The sequence below is a fragment of the Engraulis encrasicolus genome, chromosome 19 (genome assembly GCF_034702125.1).
Source record: "Engraulis encrasicolus isolate BLACKSEA-1 chromosome 19, IST_EnEncr_1.0, whole genome shotgun sequence".
Taxonomy (NCBI): Eukaryota; Metazoa; Chordata; class Actinopteri; order Clupeiformes; family Engraulidae; genus Engraulis; species Engraulis encrasicolus.
Window position 1 is genome coordinate 41,906,248 of NC_085875.1, and position 19,172 is coordinate 41,925,419.

A 19,172-nucleotide genomic window follows, 5' to 3' on the forward strand; every position below is an offset into this window, starting at 1 on the left:
AATCTGAGATTTGCACATTTAAATCCTCTACTTGTGTGAGCAACTCGGGAAAAGGAAGTGAATGACCAATGCACCTACCCACACATTGCTTCCAAGGGGCTGTCTCTGTCCATAATCCCTCCTTTGGACAAGAGCAGCAGCAAAATGTAATGTAAATTTATTAACATTTTTATACAGTATGGAACTACTTTTTTAATTAATTCAAACCATTGGTTATTGACCATGCACCCCTGCATCGTCTCCGCAATGAAGCTGATACAACAGCGGCGCATGCATAGCAGCAGACACCGCATCATACCTGAAGGCATAATATATCACTGCTATTTTGATTCACTGACCAAAAGGTCATGCCCTATTGGCGCCATACCGTAGATGTACTCTTGCCTACAGTGCTGCTGCCGTTTTGCATATTAGTAAGGCTACCTCTTCTTTTGTCTGTCCTTTATGACTTGTTAAAATGTGGCCATAACACAAAGGCTTTCCCTGGGAACATTCATTTAGCGAGGGCGCTTCCAAGGAGGAAATGAGGGACAGCGATTAAGAAGCTCACATGCCAGCTGAAGCTGTCAGATAAATGCTGGCTGTTTGTAAACCCCCCCCACCCCTTTTGCCATTGTCTGTAAAGCCTCACAGAAGCAATTTCCTGCTGGCTTTCATCCACCTCGGTTAAACCACTCGTGAACAATGCTGCCCCATTTTATAAGTTATATATCGCCAAAGTCTGTAGACGGGTCATATATTCACGAGGGTTCATCCATAAAACTGTACGCTCATGTTACACTCACATTTAGTGATGGGACGGGAGACTTTTCCCGAAACCAAAAAAAAAAATCTCGCAACTCAAAGCAAGCGGGTGAGCAGTTCATCACTGGAAGTGAGTGGAACTTTAATGGAAAAAAGAATGTTGTTTTGTTTTCTTGTTTTTAGAAGTGCAAGGTAGGGGAGAGAGGCGATGATTAATGATGTTTTCCACCACTACATTTAGGTAGAGCCCATGGGAAGAAGTGAGGTGGGGGTGGGGTGTGGATGTGGATGGGGGCGGGAGAATGACTGACGGCTATCACTCACTCCTGAGTCCTGTCATTTCAAACAACCTACACAATCACGTCATACTTTCTCTTTCCTCTCCATTCGCCAACGCGCTGCGACATAGGCAAGCATCCTATCCCATTCCATCTCATCTCCTCTCCTCTCCTCTCATCTCATCTCACTATGTGTTTCTCCATTTCACTAGAGCCTGAAGTTCACATTAGCCCTTGTCCTTTAGGGGGTGTCAGCAAACATGGTCCATCGGGCTCCAAGCTAGCTGCCAAATATGCTTATTATTAGCACTCCAAGGGAAGCACCCTGCTGAATGAACAAGGGGAATGTGCTGTAGAGGGAACTGCTGAAACCTATATTTTTATCAACATCATGTATGCATTGACATCTACATGAACAATTTTCTCGATGAGTTGCTGCTGATGTTTGTTGTTTTTTAGAGTTTGTTGGATTTGAAAAATGCATTTGGGAATTGTTGGATCCTATTCTACTATCTGCTACTGTATGTGTCAGCTGTACGGGTGTGTACGTTTGGAAGCAGATGAGCCAGAGAGGTGAAGTTGTGTCCGAATCAAAATGATTTATTTATCTTAATAAATTAAATAGCCAAGTTAGTAAAGCATACAACGCTTGTGGTTCAACCGTCTTGCCCTAGGAGCAACGAATATCCAACCTTATCGTTCCCTCAACCCCTAACATACTAACAGAGTTTGCATATGTAATTAGTTATGGCTGTGCATGCAGATATCCAGGTCTTCTGTCTTGATTGGGCTACTTGGGTCTCCTTCGCCTCCTCATCTCGCTTTAGTAACCAAATCACACGTACCCACACACATCACACATACCATTTACCCATCACAAATCACACATACCCAGTACCTACACATGCAGACCCACAAGGGGACAAAGACCACACAACACTGCCTTGAACATTCTTGGCTTTGTCTGGGGCCTGCTGCACACAATCACACACACAAACACTCACTGGCATTCAACAAGATGTGTCCAGGTCTCAATCCAGTACTCCCCCATCAAGAAGATCAAGCAATACTGGCTCTGTACTGGTTCTGATGATCCCAAAACTGTATTTTCTCTACCTAAAGGGAATAATTACCAAATTTTATTCCTTAAATCATGGCCAATTCATGACATGTCTCTAGGCCAAGCCGCAGGTCACTCCAACAATCATCTAATTACCCAAACGGGCACAATCAACAACACTTATTCACGCACACAAACGAGAGAAGGACGCCAATTAGGCTACTTAACTTCAGCATTCAACCACACTTGCACACATCCATGCCCACTCAATCCTTTATTGCACGCCCTATTTTATGTCCACTTAACATATCATACAGTAAGAATACAAAATACATGTATTGTGGTGCTTACACAGTTAACACATAAAATGAATACATGTTTAGTTTAAAACATTAATACTTTATTGGCTTCTGATCCTAACGTGAATAAATGGTTCATATGGATTGTGAGGTAAGGCCATGATCACTTGTCCCTTCACCATCTGCACAGTGTATAAAATCATCAGAATGAAATCAAAGGAAAGGGCATTTTTAAGGAAAAATCTATATTGGCTTAGCATCCTAATCATGTACATTTTCTTATGTGTGGCCCTGTTGTTACAGACAATTACCTTTACTCTTTATCCAGAAAGGCATAATTGCGCCAACGCCCAGCTTGTTCAGTTTTCATCCCTCAATTTACACTAAAGAATGTGTCTCTGTCCTCTGACAAGCATCTTCGGTCTGACCTGTCATCATGTCCTCCTGATCAATAACATTGGCCATTTTGATTACTTGAGTAACAAAACACAACATCGCCTTGGTTCACATACCCTGTTATTTCCTTCCAAGCAGCGAGAACTCCGAGGACTAATATGCAGCCCTATCTTGCTGATGCCAGACTTAATATCTCGGCACAATTTGTTTACTTTCTTGCTCTTAATAGGACAAGCTGACGAGCAGGCTAATAGACCGTTAGCGGAGTGGGGGACTGTTCGGCGTCTGGCTTTACCGTTGCGTAAAATTGGCCAATTGTGAATGAAAATCAATCAGGGCTGGCTGGGGCGGCTAGGCGTAATATTTACCCATCAGACAAATAAAAAAAGAAAAGTAAATGTGAGCTCTGCTTTTTTTGTGTATGCAGACATTTTGGAGCTGGTGATAGGGTAATTTCAGTTTGAATGCACCACCAAAAACAAAAGGACTGACGGGATAATATGCAATGATATTCCCGTGTCGACTAACATAAGTGTGTTTACCATTTACCCTAATAGTTAAAACATTATACGGTGTAGCTTTTAGAACTGAAAGTGGTTGAACTCGTGAAAATACATTATGCAGTATAGCTTGCCTTTCAGACAGTTCAGCGTTGGAGGGAGAAGAGAGTGCGATGAAGCAGTCTGGTGCTGCCATAATGAAAGTATTCACACTGTTTTTATGAGTTCGGTAGCTTGTCATGGATTCACACTTTTTCAGCTGCAATGTCAAAGCCTTCTCGGGCGCCGGAATACGTTAGCACATTATTGGCCCATATGTTTTCACTAGTCAAGCATTAAGACCCATTTTGTACTGTAAAAATCAAGCCTTTGAAACCACTGATGCATTGAAAACAAACCAGGTCTCACAATGTACCGTACATTGCAAGACACATTCTTCTGACACATCATACATATATCTACATATTTTTTAGATGATAGAAATGAGCTAGTTGTACAAAAGTGCAGAAGTAGGGCAGGCTTAAAAAACAAAGACAACACAGACATTTTTTTTAAAGAACTATTTTACATCACTACTCATATTTTTCAAGTGTCATGAACAATGCCATACTGTAGACGCATAAATAATGCCAGTTTAAACAAATGTAAAAAAAATGATCCGTGCAGCTCATTGCCTTATTTGTTTCAAGTTGCTTGTGCTTCATTATTTTACAGTGTATAGATTTTAATGTCACAGAACCACAAGGACAGCTGATACCTTTCCAGCCATCGCTGCATTTTTCCGAGGAAAGGATATGGCCCTCTGGCCTGCCGGTGCATAATATTTGATGAGCACCTATGTTTTGTTGGTTTATGTGGCGTTTTATTTTTTCTTTGCTGTTGCTGTCTCCCGTTGAGTCACCTGGTGGTTGGGTAGGTGGTGCTTTGTGTGCGTGCTCTCTGGCTGTGTCGCGTGCACTCGCTTGGCAGATGAAAGGGTTAAAGCCGTGAGAGTGTAGTGCCCTGCCGATGAACTGGGCTAATAACCTTGCCGTGCTCTGCACTCTGTCTGACCCCGGAGATAGCTCACGATGGGTAACCAACCGCAAAGCGACATGATTTCCTCATGAAAAATTGAAGGCGTTTTGGGAGTCCCGGCCCTCCATATTGAAGCCAGGGTTTTGATGTCTGTCTCTGTTTAGGTGTGGCAGGCTAACGCTGTCCCTTTGCATCATCTCTTTCTCGATCTCTGTCTCTGTCTCTCCAGCCTCTGTCACTCCCGCTTTCTTTTGTTCTTGCTGGATGAGAGATTAAATGTTGTGTGACATCTTTCGCATAGTTTAACGCTATGTGCTTGTAAAATGTAGGGGAAATACATCTGTTATACAGTATCTATGCTATACACACCATCAACTTTCTAGCTCTCTCCCCCGCCATCTCTCTTTCTCTCCCTAGTCTTTTATTACATCTCTTATCTTTGTTGGTGTTTGGCAAAGAGATAAATGCATAGAAACCGCTGCCAGTATTCTTCACTTTCTTCATACAACGCCTGAACATCCTCAATGCAGCCTCTTTTGGCAAAAGAGATATTTATAATTGGAGGTATAAAAGTCAGTTTGAAAATGAATTAGTATGCTCGCCCGGAACTATATGGGGAATTGTAGTGGTGCTATTCTGAACGGTGTGTGAAGAGCTGCCGCATCTTACTGTAGATGACTCATTCAGAAAGCCTTGAATGCCTTGTGTGTGCAGGTCTGCAGAAAAATCTTCAAACCGCAAAAATATTCCCTCCTCGCCGTGACACTTTGCACCTCTCACACTCCGCACGTTATCTGCCCAGTGAGCCAGGACTGGTCCCAGGTGGTAGCTAGCCATTATTTTGTGGGCTGTAAAAAAACCACTGCACACTTTTTTTTCTCCCTACTAAGGTGTTTTCTTTGTTTGTGGTTTGCATAGACGCAGTGCCTTTAATGATTTGTGTTTTTTTTTCTCCCTGGATGACCAAAATGTCACTATTGTTTTTGCTTTTCGTTTTTATTTTTATACTTAGACACAGGTGCACCGTTATTCAAATGAGTTTAAAAAAAGGAGGGGACAAGCTGAGGAAAATGTGACATGAGAGGATGCAGGATTATGCAAAAGCATCTCCAGGCTTTTCTGGCTGGCAACAGCGCCAGTGGTGTTGCCACCAGCCAGCAGGGCCGCGAACCGCTTTGGCTGAGCCCAGGACAAAATGATCTGAAAGACTCCCCTCTCTCAATACATACAATGTGATGAGGACTCAATTCTGGGTGGCCCCCATTTTCCCTGGGCCCAGGGCAACTGACACCCCTCCCCCACCCCCCTCTGTCGTCTTCCCTGACCACCACCATCACCACCACCTCCACCAAGCAGCCAGCATGTCTCCCATCGTTAACGCCGCACGCGCTTAAGTCTATGTGGCAGGCCAAGGAGACGGAGATGGAGATGGAGGCTGGACACAAATCAGCGGTACCCTAGCAGCGGGGCTGCTGCTGATCAGATTTGCCAGGTGTGAGAGCGGGGCAGCTAAACAGGTTCCCATGACCTCCAGCCGGCTCTCTGGCTACACCGCCTCCGGCCCCATCTCTGCTGTTCTCTACAGGGGGGCCGGAACAAACCAGAGGTGCAGAGTCTGCAGAGCTGACAATGTGAGTCTACACACCTCCATAGGTGCATACAATCCCCCCCCCATTTAACTTATACTCTCCGCTTGGTCGAGTCAAATCACATTTATTTGTGAAGCACACTTAAACGCCTTTTAGTTTAAGTGTAACGAGTACAGGTAAACGGCCATAGAGCAGTTGCAAATGGGGTTATGATGAGGCAAAGGGGTGATTGTTCAAAAAAGGTTGAGAACCACTGGGATATACCATGTAATTAGACTGCTTAGACTGTAGTTCATCATACCGTAGGTAATCGTTCTAAGAGATGCAAATAAATAAACATATTTTCAAAATATATGGTATATCATAGTATAGATAGACTTTGTCAGGAAAAGGTACTGACCTTCTGCGATATCCCTGGTTTCTGCCTCAGGGCCAGCTCTGCGGCACTCTGCAGGGAGCCCGATCAAACAAGACAGGCCGCTTCCGAGCCCAGAGCACCTCAATAGGTGCATCTCCCAATTATACTCACCCTTTAGTCAAGTCAAGTCACATTTATTTGTGAAGCACTTTTAAAAGTAGTTGACCTGGAGCACTTAACATGGCATAAAGGAGTGGGCCAACAACCATTGATTTTGTTTTGTTTTTCTGTTTTTTTGTTTTTTTGGGGGGCTTTTGGATGTTGATGGAGTTTGGCAATTTGAGAGGAAAGAAAGGCAAATTGTCTTTTAAAGTGTCTTTTAAAAAAATGGCTTAGCAGCTACACCCCACAAAGGGCATGGCTTGAAAAAAAATACTGCTCTGTTCATTTCTGCCATGGTTATTGCCATACGTCTCATTAAGCTATTCAGTCATTTGTAAACGAAAATTCATTGATTGTGAATTCATAATCAACATGTTATTGTGTAAATGAACTTGGCGGTTTATGTGGTAGGTTACGCTGCAGGATCTTGGCCATGAATTGTTTCTGTGCTGTAATTAAACAAGTTAAGGATGTAATTATGAATATAATTACCACAGCCCTATCTGTTACCGGAACGTTCTGACCCAACTCTTAAAACAATAGAGAAATGAGGCAAAAAAAGGGATGTGTTCCTGTTCAGTCATGTAGTAACCAATCAGAACCCATCTCCCGTGGGAATTGCATTCACCTCAAAATCCGTCTAGACGGACGATCGCACTGTCCGAGTTTTTGGACAATGAGCGCTCAGTTTTTTTCCCTCCGAGCAAGCCCATTGCCGAAAGGCAGTGCAATTAGTAGCGCCTGTGTCCATGCCAGGACTGCCAGGTAGAGTCTCATCATCGCCTGTGTTTTTGGCCAGCCCAGTGTAAGAGCCGTAATTGCTTTTTCTATCTTTGGCGCTCAATACCTTAATTTGGCGGGGGGAATCGATCAACATTTCAGTTTTTTTTTCGCCGCCTTTCCCATGGAGTCCATTTTCTTTTGAATTTCATAAATCCTCACATGAGCCTTTCAGCTAACTGTTAGCATGGTGATCCTTCTCTCAGACCAACATTCCGGTATTTTGGCAGAGAGGCTTAATGTTCTGTTCAAGCTGATGTTTATTCATTTTACTCCCTATTCCCTCTTCACAATCTTCCCTTACAAAAAGAGGGTTATTCTCATAAACACTATTTTTACACCCCGCTCATGAAGCGGACAAAAAACACCTCCCAAGATGGCGGTTGCTTTGCATTTCAACCAAGCCAGACAAAAGAGACTGACAAAACGCTGAGCGATTCAACATTGTGTAGAGCTGTGTTTTTTTTCTCCCTCCGTTTTTTTTTCAGCAGTGGACAGAGCTTGTTCAGATAAGAATGATGCCTTTTCGGTTTTTAGATTCCTGCGGCACGCACAATCGCCCCTGCCTCGGTATCAGTTGAGTTCAGCCAAGCCTCCCTTGCTGACTAGGATGCTGATGAAAGCTGACACTGTGATAATAGTTGCTGGCCGCTCGGCCAGCTGGACAGGTGTTGTTGGCTGTATGTTGCGCGCGGCGGGCAAGTCGAATCGTTTTGCTATTTCCACCCTGCACGCCTGTCACTTTATTTATGTCTGGATGCGATCGTGCCGCATTAAGGCTCATCAGGGTTCCCAGCATGCCAAAGTCTTAGTCCCCACAGAGTCCAGTGGAGCACCATCCACAACCCCCACAACACTCTCCCACCCAGCCTGCCCAGCCAGCATGCCTGCAACGGTGTCACTGCATACCGCCTCAGCAGCAGATGCTTCGACCATATTATAAATATTTAGGTCAAAGGGCTGTTTTTGCTTCTTATTAGCCAGAAATCTGTTCTTTTTTGCGTTCCACAGTCTTCTTACCCGGCACGTAAACAGGAGAGGAACGGAGAGAGAGAGAGAGAGACGCTGCAAAAAACAACAACAATCTGTTTGTTTCCCCGGCTAGCTAGGGTTTTCTTTTTTCCATTCTCACATCATAAGGCCGGCGAATTATCGGCTCATTATTCGGCCAAAGAGAGGCCCTTAACACTTCTAATGAGCAATCCCAGTGGAGCCGGCAAGCCAGTTCATAAATCCGCAAGGTAGGTGTGAAGACCGTGCCGTGCCATGCCCCGCATTGTTTAGTTTTAAAAGGAGTCTCAGTCTTGACATACCAGACGATAACAATAGGGTTATTTTTGGGTTCGCCTTTCTCTTCTGCCCCCCCTCTGCAGTCTTCTCTCCATCTCTCATACTTTTGCTCCATCTTCCATCCTGACTGAATTAAGCCTCAATCTTTTTCTTTCATTTTTGATAGTTTGCATAAATAGTTCTGTTCTTTTTTCCATAAGTGTAAAATGTGCAATTATATAAGTGTAATGTACGTGGGTAGGTGGTGAATAACCCTACTTATAAATCAGTGGTGATTATGTAGGAGTGAGGAAGTGTGTGTGTGTGTGTGTGTGTTTGTGTGTGTGTGTGTGCGTGTGCGTGTGCGTGTGCTTGCCTGCATCCGTGCGTGTGTGTAGGCATAGTATTTGCATTCCTAGCGTAGCTACGTTCCGAGTCCCACCACTCTCAGCACTCGGCGAAGGCAGCAGAAGAATATTTGAGGCCTGAAATATTTAGTAGCAGACATACAGTTGGATCTATGGGGCTCTCCTAGTAACACCGTTAGTAAGTGACCCTGGCTTTGTAATGGGCACTTGTCTTTTGTTTGTGCTAAACTAAAGTATTATGGTCATTGTCACGGACAAAGCGACGCATAGGCCGTTTGTCAGGTAACTGCAGGCAATCTTGCGCTTTATTCCCGCCATAATTGTTGAACCCATCAGCCAGAAATATCCCCAGTGTCATCCATCGCTTCTTGCAGGAGCACTCCATCACTGCTCTGCTCACGCTTTTGTTCTAGGACAGAAAAGCGTAATACAGCTGCAAAGCAAAAAGGCCAGTGAGTCCCAACACGCACACGCGCACGCACGCACACACACTCACTCACTCACTCACTCACTCACTCACTCACTCACTCACTCACTCACTCACTCACTCACTCACTCACTCACTCACTCACTCACTCACTCACACACTCACACACTCACACACTCACACACTCACAGATACACACATTCACAGATACGTACACGCACACAACTTCACATACACACACACACACACACATACGCACACATGCACACATACGTACACACACACACACACACACACACACACACACACACACACACACACACACACACACACACACACACACACACACACACACACACACACACACACACACACACACACACACACACAGCAGACACAACATTAACACACTACACCCATACCTTGCTTGTTTACTAACCTAGTAATTTGTGCAAATGCCAAAGCATTATAAAGTCAGTCCACAGGTATTGATGACGTGCATGTTGGTGGACCATTGAAGGTAGAAGAGAGAGAGAGGAAGAAAGAGAGATAGAGAGAGACGGACAGACTGAGTGATGAAAGAGATTAAGTGAGTGAATGACTGAGTGCTTTGCCATTTCCTATGCACTCTCGCTGGGCCAGGAGAGGGAGAGAGCGCAGTCATGACATGCGGCTGTGTTTGAGAGCAGTAGCATCATAGCAGATTGGAAAAGAGAGACCTAATTGCTTGTAACACTTTCACGGGTTCCTGCACCAGACTAGTGCCACCACCACTGCCTGAGGAGGGGTCTGCCTTGCCTGCCTTCCTCGCCTGCCTGACTGCCTGCCACCTTGCCTGCCTGCCTTGCTTGCCTGCCTGCCTGCCTGCCTGCCTGCCTGCCTGCCTGCCTGCCTGCCTGCCTGCCTGCCTGCCTGCCTGCCTGCCTTGCCTGCCTTGCCTGCCTGACTGTCTGCCTGCCTTGCTGCCTGCCTGCCTGCTTGCCTACCTGCCTGCCTGCCTTGCCTGCCTGCCTTGCCTGCCCGCCTGCCTTGCCTGCCTTGCCTGCCTGCCTGCCTGCCTGCCTGCCTGCCTGCCTGCCTGCCTGCCTGCCTGCCTGCCTGCCTGCCTTGCCTGCCTGCCTGCCTGCCTGCCTGCCTGCCTGCCTTGCCTTGCCTTGCCTGCCTGCCTGCCTGCCTGCCTTGCCGTTCGTGAGTGCTGGGAAGGGGTCATTCAGAGTGCAGCAGGAACGTATTTCGTGTCTTCAGGGAAGCAGAAAAGCATTTCCCCCGACGCTGTCTAATGCAATCCATGCATTTACCAGTGGGCCACAGTTGTAAAAGATTAACACCTCCCTACCACCCTCTCCTCCCTACCAACTGTCATCATTAAATCTGCATTGATGGGTTAAAAAAAACACCTTCTCATTTAAACGGTGGGTGGACAGCTGCTTTCTCTGACGTCGAGGTACGACGTGTTGCCGTGCGAGTGTGTGTGTTTTGGAAGGTGTTCAGACATGGGTCATCCTAGCGCCTCAAAAAATATACTGTATAACAGAAGTGTGCTTCACCCCCCCCAAAAAACTGCTGACATACTGATGAATACATTTTCTGCTTGTGTCCTCAATTTCAGAAGGCCGGCCCGGCCCAAGCAACACTATCATCTAGGCACACTCTCCTGGAAGCCTTTTCAATTTCCAGAAATTTCCCATGAATTGAGTGAGTTTTTAACAAACACCCCCACCACTCCAACCACCTCTCACTCACCACTCCCCCACTACCTCTCATGTCATAAAGTGCATGTCTTTCCTGATCTAAAGGGTCCGTGCCCTTTGGGGGGTAGAGTGCTAGTGGGTAAAGGAAAATAAATAATAAATACAAAATTGGCGTCATTTAGATTGCTTTGGTTTTGAAGCAGCAGGCAAGCAAGGTGCCAGGCCAGACTGGGTGATGGTTTCAGGCAAATGGCTAACTTAGCATTTTTCCATTTCCTGGCGCAGTGGTGAGTGTTTGGCATTCCTTGCTCTCTCCTCTCTGGCCTCGCTGGCTTGCCTCCCTGCTCCCTCGTTCGTTCATTTATTTTTTATTTTTTTGCGTGCGTACGTGTGTGTGTGTGCCACTCTTTTTATCCCAATTTGTGTGTGTGTGTGTGTGTGTGTGTGTGTGTGTGTGTGTGTGTGTGTGTGTGTGTGTGTGTGTGTGTGTGTGTGTGTGTGTGTGTGTGTGTGTGTGTGTGTGTGTGTGTGTGCGCGTGTGCGTGCATGTTCACTCACACCAGGTCTCTGGTGGCAGGGAACAGCCCCTGTTCAACCTGTCAGTTGAGGACACGGTGATATACTCTACTCCACTGCACTCCACTCTATTCTGCGTGAGAGAAAGCAGAGGAACTAGTCCTGCAAAAGGCCAACCCCTATTTGACATGCACTCGTGCACCAACAAACCAACCGAGCGAGCAGCCTCCATTGCAATATAAACGCAATAAAACACCATTCCCACACTGCTCCTTTTAATTCCAACTCCACCAGTTTCACAGAGGAAGGCACATCTTTTTTTTTTGTAGTGCCTCATCCAACCAATCTGTGGTGGAATGAATGAATGTATTTCCACTGTCTCAGCTAATGCAGTCACATTTCTTCCACCCCCCTTTCAACCCGTGGACTTGCAATCTTGGTGGCAGACACTTGGATGGTATAGATGGGATTGTGCCGACTTCAAAAGATCTGTGGATGAATCGCATCATTTTTGCCTAGCGTTTTTTTTTTTTCCCTGTCATTCACTTTTCATTTGCAGTAATGGAGCTGATTGCGCCGGGGGAACAAAATCCTCTTGCACAGCTAATGGTAGCATTTAGAGTGTGAGTGTGTGCGTGCGTGTGTGCGTGCGTGCGTGCGTGCGTGCGTGCGTGCGTGCGTGCGTGCGTGCGTGCGTGCGTGTGTGCGTGCGTGTGTATGTGTGTGCGCGTTCACGCACATTTAGAGTGGAGGGAGGGGTAGGGGTGGGAGAAAAGCCACTAGACTGTGATTGTAAAAGGATGTGACAGGATTTGGCCTCTGCTTTGCATTCCATAGTCTTCCTGAGTCTCACATGCTTATATTATTGGAGACTTTGGTTTATGCTCTTGAGTGAGAGGTGCGCACACTTGAAATCCCTTCACTCCATGGCAGAATTACATTTTGACCACTGAGGTGTTCATTCAGATTAATTTTCGGTTTAAGAAACTTGTGTCTATATACAGTACGTATTAATATGAGGGCTCTAGGACCTAAGTGTGTATTAAGTGCCAATGCACACATTTGTGTGTAGGGTTTATCATTTGCCAAACTTTCTGCCTACTTTTCGTGTGGACTGGAGCAGCTTTCAAGGTCTGATATATGCTGCATTTACACAGTTATGGAGTGCGCCACACCCCCAGCACAGTGCGAGTGAACCGTACCTAGTGTGAGACTGAGAAGGCCCCTTTTAGTTTTTTTTTCTTTATATGGGAGAGCATCCGCCAGGCATTTGAATGCAATTTCAATGAAAGTCTATGGCGTGTTCACTGCCTAGGGCCTATTAATGGTTTGGAGTGTAATGAAAAGGAACGAGGAATGGAGTCGGCAGTTTTGGTCTGCTTCCATCAGCATCACTCGCTCCCCCTCTTCCTCTCTCTCTCTCTCCCTCTCTCCCTCCTTCGCTCTCCCTCTCCCCCTCTCCCTCTCTCCTCCCTATCCCACCTCACCCCTGAGCACCTGTTGCTTTTGATGAGACATCTGCTGTGTGACTGTCAGACACAATGAAGGGGTGTGGGAGCTCACGTTGTCCCTTCCTTCCTTCCCTCTCCCTCCCTCTCTCTCTCTCTCTCTCTCTCTCTCTCTCTGTCTTCACTTCTTCACTTCTTCCCAAGGTGCCGGACCTGCTGATGATGTTCAGAACATCCGCACCTGTGGGACCCCATGTCTCTCTCTCTCTCTCTCTCTCTCTCTCTCTCTCTCTCTCTCTCTCTCTCTCTCTCTCTCTCTCTCTCTCCAGCAGCTACGGATTACAATAAACCCGGGGGAGAGATGGATGGTGGTGACTAGAGAGAGAGAGAGGTACAATGTCCTCCTCCTCTGCTCTCCTCCTCTTCTCTCCTCGTGTTTCTTTAGCGCGTCTCTCTGCAGAGCAGCTGAATGGATAAATTGGCCTGTAAGGAGTGTCGGGGGGATGTTGAATCCCGATAATAAATTGGGAGTTTGGCCGAGCGTGCTTTGTGGGCCGCCCCGAAAGGAATCAGACATCATCACCATTTCTCTGGGAGTAAAGTAAAAAAAAAAAAAAAAAGAAACGAAAAAAAAAAACGCAAGTGGAAGAGGCATTACTTTATCTCTCCAATTCACGCTTACCCTGTTTTTTTATTCATCCTGTGGAAAAAAATGTTCCCCCTTTTGTGAACCACCTTTGTTGAAAGATTTTCATTAACGTTTGTGTCAGATTATATGGGTGTAGGGGTAGGGGTGAGAAAACCTGTTATTCAAGCAACATTATGGTGAACTTCTGTTTTCCTGAGGACCATTCATAAATTATGTAGCAGTTCCTACCACAGCCATGTGAATTGGTCATAGACCGTAAGCCGAACGGAGGGGAGCCATCATCAGATACACAGGGACGGGTGAATATGGGTGAGCATCAACCAGCCTCACCACAGGAAATGTCCGGCCTAGCCTGATTGGTTTTTGGCCTTATCGGTTGCCAACACAAAAAAATAAATGTGCTTCCGTGCTTGGTCCCAGTTTTTTCTCCAGTATATAAAAGACTGCAAACTTATTACTGTGGTGCAGTGTGGTGTACAGTAGGGTGGTGCTGCACATTTTTTTTAATTCCCCACCAGAATATTGTTGTGGTTTGCAAGTCACAGGTCCGCTCTAACTCTAAGCCCTCATACATAATGCTTCGGAGGGAGGGAGGGAGAGAGAGAGAGTGAGAGAGAGAGAGAGAGAGAGAGAGAGAGTGAGAGTGAGAGTGAGAGAGAGGCAGGGAGAGAGAGGGAGTGAGAGAGAGGGAGTGAGAGAGAGAGAGAGAGAGAGAGAGAGAGAGAGAGAGAGTGAGAGAGAGAGAGAACTTTCTCCAACAGTGGCCATTAACGGGGCAACAACAGAGCGCTGCATTGTTTGCCACGGTTCAGCTGAGAACTAGGCGCAGCATGCACAAATGAGATAAGATTACAGTGGATTGGCCGGCCTTTCTAATTATTCTGCTGCACTAATACACATTCAATGACAGAGGCAGAGAGCGAGCGAGCCAGACAGAGAGACCGCAAGGGATATGGACAGACAGACAAAGTGGCAGACTAGTTTTAGTTTGAGAGAGAGAGGACAGAGAGCTGAGAAGAAGAGCACTACTTAACCAGACCTCCAGCAACATTGGGGCTGCAAAATGTTTTGCTGTGCTGCACTGTGCATGTGTGTGCTGTGCTGTATATCTTTATTTCTCCCGTGTACGGCTCCTCCTCACCTTATTAGGAGCCCTGGCGATCTGGAGTGCAAATGGGATGCCACCTCAGTGCGGCGCGGCGGCTCTTCGCTCCGCGCGGTGCACCCGATCTGTTCTCCATGCATCAGGGCACCCCAGCCCAGCCAGCCGTGAGCTCCACCAGACAGACACCCTGCTCCACACACACACACACACACTCTGCCATCGCCAGGGTAATTTAAACTGTTGGATAAAACACTACAGAAAGAACAGAACAGGAGAAAGAAGAAAGTCAGAGGAGTGGAGTTAGCGAGAGTGAGTGAGGGAGAAAGAGAGGGGGAGAGAGAGTGACTAAATGAAAGAGAGAGGGGGAGAGAGAGAGAGAGAGGAGAAAAAAGTCAGAAGAGTTGAGGAAGTGAGTGAGAAAGGGAGAGGGAGGAAGAGAGTGAGTGAGCAAAAGAGAGAGGGAGAGAGGAGAAAAAAGTCAGAAGAGTAGAGAGAGAGAGAGAGAAAAAGAGAGAGAGAGATCGATGAAAAAAGGAGAAGTGAATGCAAGACAAAGCCCCTGGAACTCACTTGCATAAGCAAGAGTCCCTGTGGAGTTTATTTGCCATGCACAGAATTCATGCCACACACACACACACACACACACACACACACACACACACACACACACCGACACACACACACACACACCGACACACACACACACACACACACCGACACACACACACAAAGAGTGCACACACGCACACAGACAGACCTAACACACACACACACACACACACACGCGCGCGCCACCACCCCCCGGGTCCTTTGCTACTGTATATTTAATTTTACCGCTCTGTACACACACAGAGTTTTTATTGTGTGTATGCAGCAGCAGCAGCAGCAGCAACACTCATACAGTGTATGTATGTGTGGGCCGCCCGGGCTGGTTAAATGACTTTGTCTCGGAGCTATTTATAATTGGGTTCTAGCTTTTTGTCCACTCATTCATGGCAATTTTTCCCCCTCCTCCCTATCCTCCCTTCTATCCTTCTCTCTCTCTCTCTCTCTCTCTCTCTCTCTCTCTCTCTCTCTCTCTCTCTCTCTCTCTCTCTCTCTCTCTCTCCCCTTCTCCCTCTGCGGTATGGGCGATGGGGATTTAATAGGGGAGAGGTCTCCTGGGTCTCTTAAATAAACAATACTCGATAGCAACAATATCTCACCGTATCCTGCAGCCACCACAACCTCAGATGGGATGCTGCTATATCTGCTCCTTTTTTATGAATCTGTAACTGAGCAGTAGGTAATGAAGACACCCCGTGTGTGGATACTGGGAAGCCGACAGAGGGGGAGACAAAGGGGTTAGTTGTTTCGGAGCCCAGGGAGAAGAAGGGCCCAGATTTGGGTCCCTATTAGATTGGATGTATTGAGTGGGGGGGGGCTTTCAGGTGATTTTTGTCATGAGCCAATTTAAAGCTGTCATGGTCCCTGTGTGTAGTGTTTTGTGTTGTTATTTAGAGGGTGTTTTCGGCTTTGTTTTGGTTCTGACTGAAGTGGTGCTAAAAATACCCTCCATCTCTGTGTTATACCACATCAGATGTGAGAAGAGATGAACTCGCAAGAGTGTGTCAACTGTAGTTGTTTGCATGTGTTTGAGTGTATGCCTGTGTGTGTGAGTGTATGTTGTGATTATTTTGTATATTTAGTGTGTGCGTGTGCGTGCGTGCGTGCGTGCGTGTGTGGATGTGTCAGAAAATTTGTGAGTGCAAAGATGTGTGTGCGCACTGTGCACTGCACACTAGTGGTTCTGTGTGTGTGCGTGTGCTTTAGTGTGTTGTGTGTGTGTGTGTGTGTGTGTGTGTGTGTGTGTGTGTGTGTGTGTGTGTGTGTGTGTGTGTGTGTGTGTGTGTGTGTGTGTGTGTGTGTGTGTGTGTGTGTCTGTCTGTGCTCTCACCATTGTGTACAGTAAGGCTCATTTTCCTCTCTGCAACTCATTACATTCCTAATGGTAAAATAGTGTCTGTTTTTCACTCTGGTTTCCTGATTGCTCGCTCTTTGTTTTATCTTTGTCAACTGTGCTGCCACAAAATATCTCAATTATTTCCTGTCTTTAGCTGACAGCGAAGCTTCTGCCCAAACTCGACTCGGTTCAGGAAAGAAGGAGAAAAAAAGAAAGGAAAAAAAATGTGTCTCTCAAAACCGCCTTTGGCGGGGGACAGATTGCCGCGGCCACTTCCAAGTTTTGTCACATCCGTCTAAAAAATCTGAGTCGACATTAAAAACATTGCTGACGGTCCGCGAAAAAAAAAATAAGAAGAAGCTCTCTTATTACAGAAGTTCCACTCGTGTTGCTCTAATGGACTGCTCTAATCACAGATGGAGCTTGTTTTTTTTTTGCAGCGTATGTTGGTGCCCCGCTCCGCTCCACTCAAGCGTGCTACTTACAGTAGTGTTTACAAAACTCTCTGGGGGAGTTATTAAGTCGGTTGGCTGTTTTTTAAGAGGTAATGCAAGATGACCTTTAAGAAAGAGACGTTAATTTGTCGTTATCGTTGCCATTCCAGCAAGTGATTCATGGTCATGCCTGCCATTATATATATATATATATAATTTTTAATATATATATTTATATGTAATTTTTCCCAGCAAGTGCTGTTTCTAGAGTGTTTTTAGCATAGCTAGCATGTTTAATGGAATTCACATATGGGAGTGTTTGTTTTCTGTGTCCTCTCAGAAGAACGGTACATTTCATATCTGAGTCATCATGCATGGTCATGGATTTTTCAGTTATTGATGCATTACTGTCACACCCGTGTCTTTCTCTCTCTCTCTCTCTCTCTCTCTCTCTCTCTCTCTCTCTCTCTCTCTCTCTCTCTCTCTCTCTCTCTCTCGCTCTCTCGCTCTCTGAGTACTTTCAAACCCATGGTCTGCCACTTTTCTCACTCCCCAGTCCCCAACTCTGCATATCGCACTCTGGCTCTCCCTCCACTCCCTCTCCCTCTTTCACAACCTTCTCTACTGTAATGTGCATTCTCTCTCTCTCTCTCTCTCTCTCTCTCTCTCTCTCTCTCTCTCTCTCTCTCTCTCTCTCTCTCTCTCTCTCTCTCTCTCTCTCTCTCTCTGTCTCTCTGAGTTTCTGTCTTTACAGCAGAGTGCTGGCTGCACTGTTCTGAGTGTGCTGTTCACAGTGTATGCTTTTTTTATGTCAGTGTGTCGGGCCCATTGTGTGTTGCAGCATAGCACATGCTTGAGGCTCATCAGTATTGTGCTGAACATTAGCACTGTTTTGAAATAACGTTGTGAATATGGGTGACTGACTTTCGTTGTCTCATGCACACCCTCATCAAAGGGTTCAAAAACAGCAGAGTGACAAATGACCTTTCACAACATGTACAGTATGCACACGAGTACTATATGTGCTTGTAAATACATGCACACGTTTAGAATGTATATTTATATATCATGTATGTTCCATATGTATGCTCTTGTGAGGTAATGCTCTCGTAATCTCTACCACTGAAAACTCTTTCTGTGCTCACCGTCTTGCTTTGCATTGTGTTTGTTTATGTTTCAGGCAAACCCTGGTTCCTCCTGAGAAGACTCTCTCCTCTCAACACCTGATAGCTGGGGCCTGTCTCGCCTCCCGTCTCCTCTGCCTGCCTCTCTCCCTCTCCCTCTCCCTCTCCCTCTGCGCGTGGATGATGTCGCGGCACAATCCGCGCTTCGAGAGGGACTTCCGGGGGGCGTGGGAGCGGCGCGACCGCTGCACCTCGTTGGTGGCCAGCGCCTGTGGCAACGGCAACAACAACATCAACGGCCTCCACAGCACCGCAGGAGGAGTCGGCGGCCTGGCCAATGGCTGCACAGGACCGCCAGGAGGAGGCGGGGTCTCTGTGCCTGTGGTCGCCGGCGGCAACAACCGCCCGGGTCTGCTGCCCCTGCCCGTTATCCCGTCGCTGCTGCCCACGCCGCCGCAGGTTACCGTGCCAACCGCCATGCCCCCCACCACCTCCTCCTCCTCTGGCGGCTCAGAGCTGGCCTGCAAACGCCTACTGCCCAACCCCACCACCACCAGCTCTAAGGTGAGATGATGACACACACGCATTCTCTCACACACACACATACACACATGCCAACTCCGAGGTGAGACCATCATCACACACATACAAACATACATCAACACACACACAAAACAATTCTCTCCTACACTATCCAATACAAAAATGTGTGACTCCATTTCCAGTTATAGCTACTATACACACACACACACACACACACACACACACACACACACACACACACACACACACACACACACACACACACACACACACACACACACACACACACACACACACATACACACACACAATTCACACACATACACACACACAATTCACACACACGTGCACACACACACACGTGCATACACACGCACAAACACAAACACAAACAATTCTGCCCAAAAAAATAACAGAACAGAACTTCTTTTCTGTTTATTTTGCACCCTTTCGGTGACACCTTTGCCCATATG

The 19,172-nt window shown here is 46.5% G+C and overlaps 1 protein-coding gene across 2 annotated transcripts in view; it reads left to right on the top strand.

Moving 5' to 3' along the window:
- LOC134435475 (kelch-like protein 29) overlaps positions 1 to 19,172 on the top strand; it is a 161,714-nt gene that overhangs the window by 23,556 nt on the left and 118,986 nt on the right. The window contains exons 3-4 of one of the 2 annotated variants that reach the window (XM_063184476.1): positions 10,857 to 10,942; positions 18,213 to 18,720. In XM_063184476.1, the coding sequence (XP_063040546.1) occupies positions 18,337 to 18,720 (384 nt within the window). In that variant the 5' untranslated portion in view covers positions 10,857 to 10,942; positions 18,213 to 18,336. The remainder of the gene's footprint in view (positions 1 to 10,856; positions 10,943 to 18,212; positions 18,721 to 19,172) is intronic. The other variant, XM_063184475.1, reaches the window with a different exon arrangement.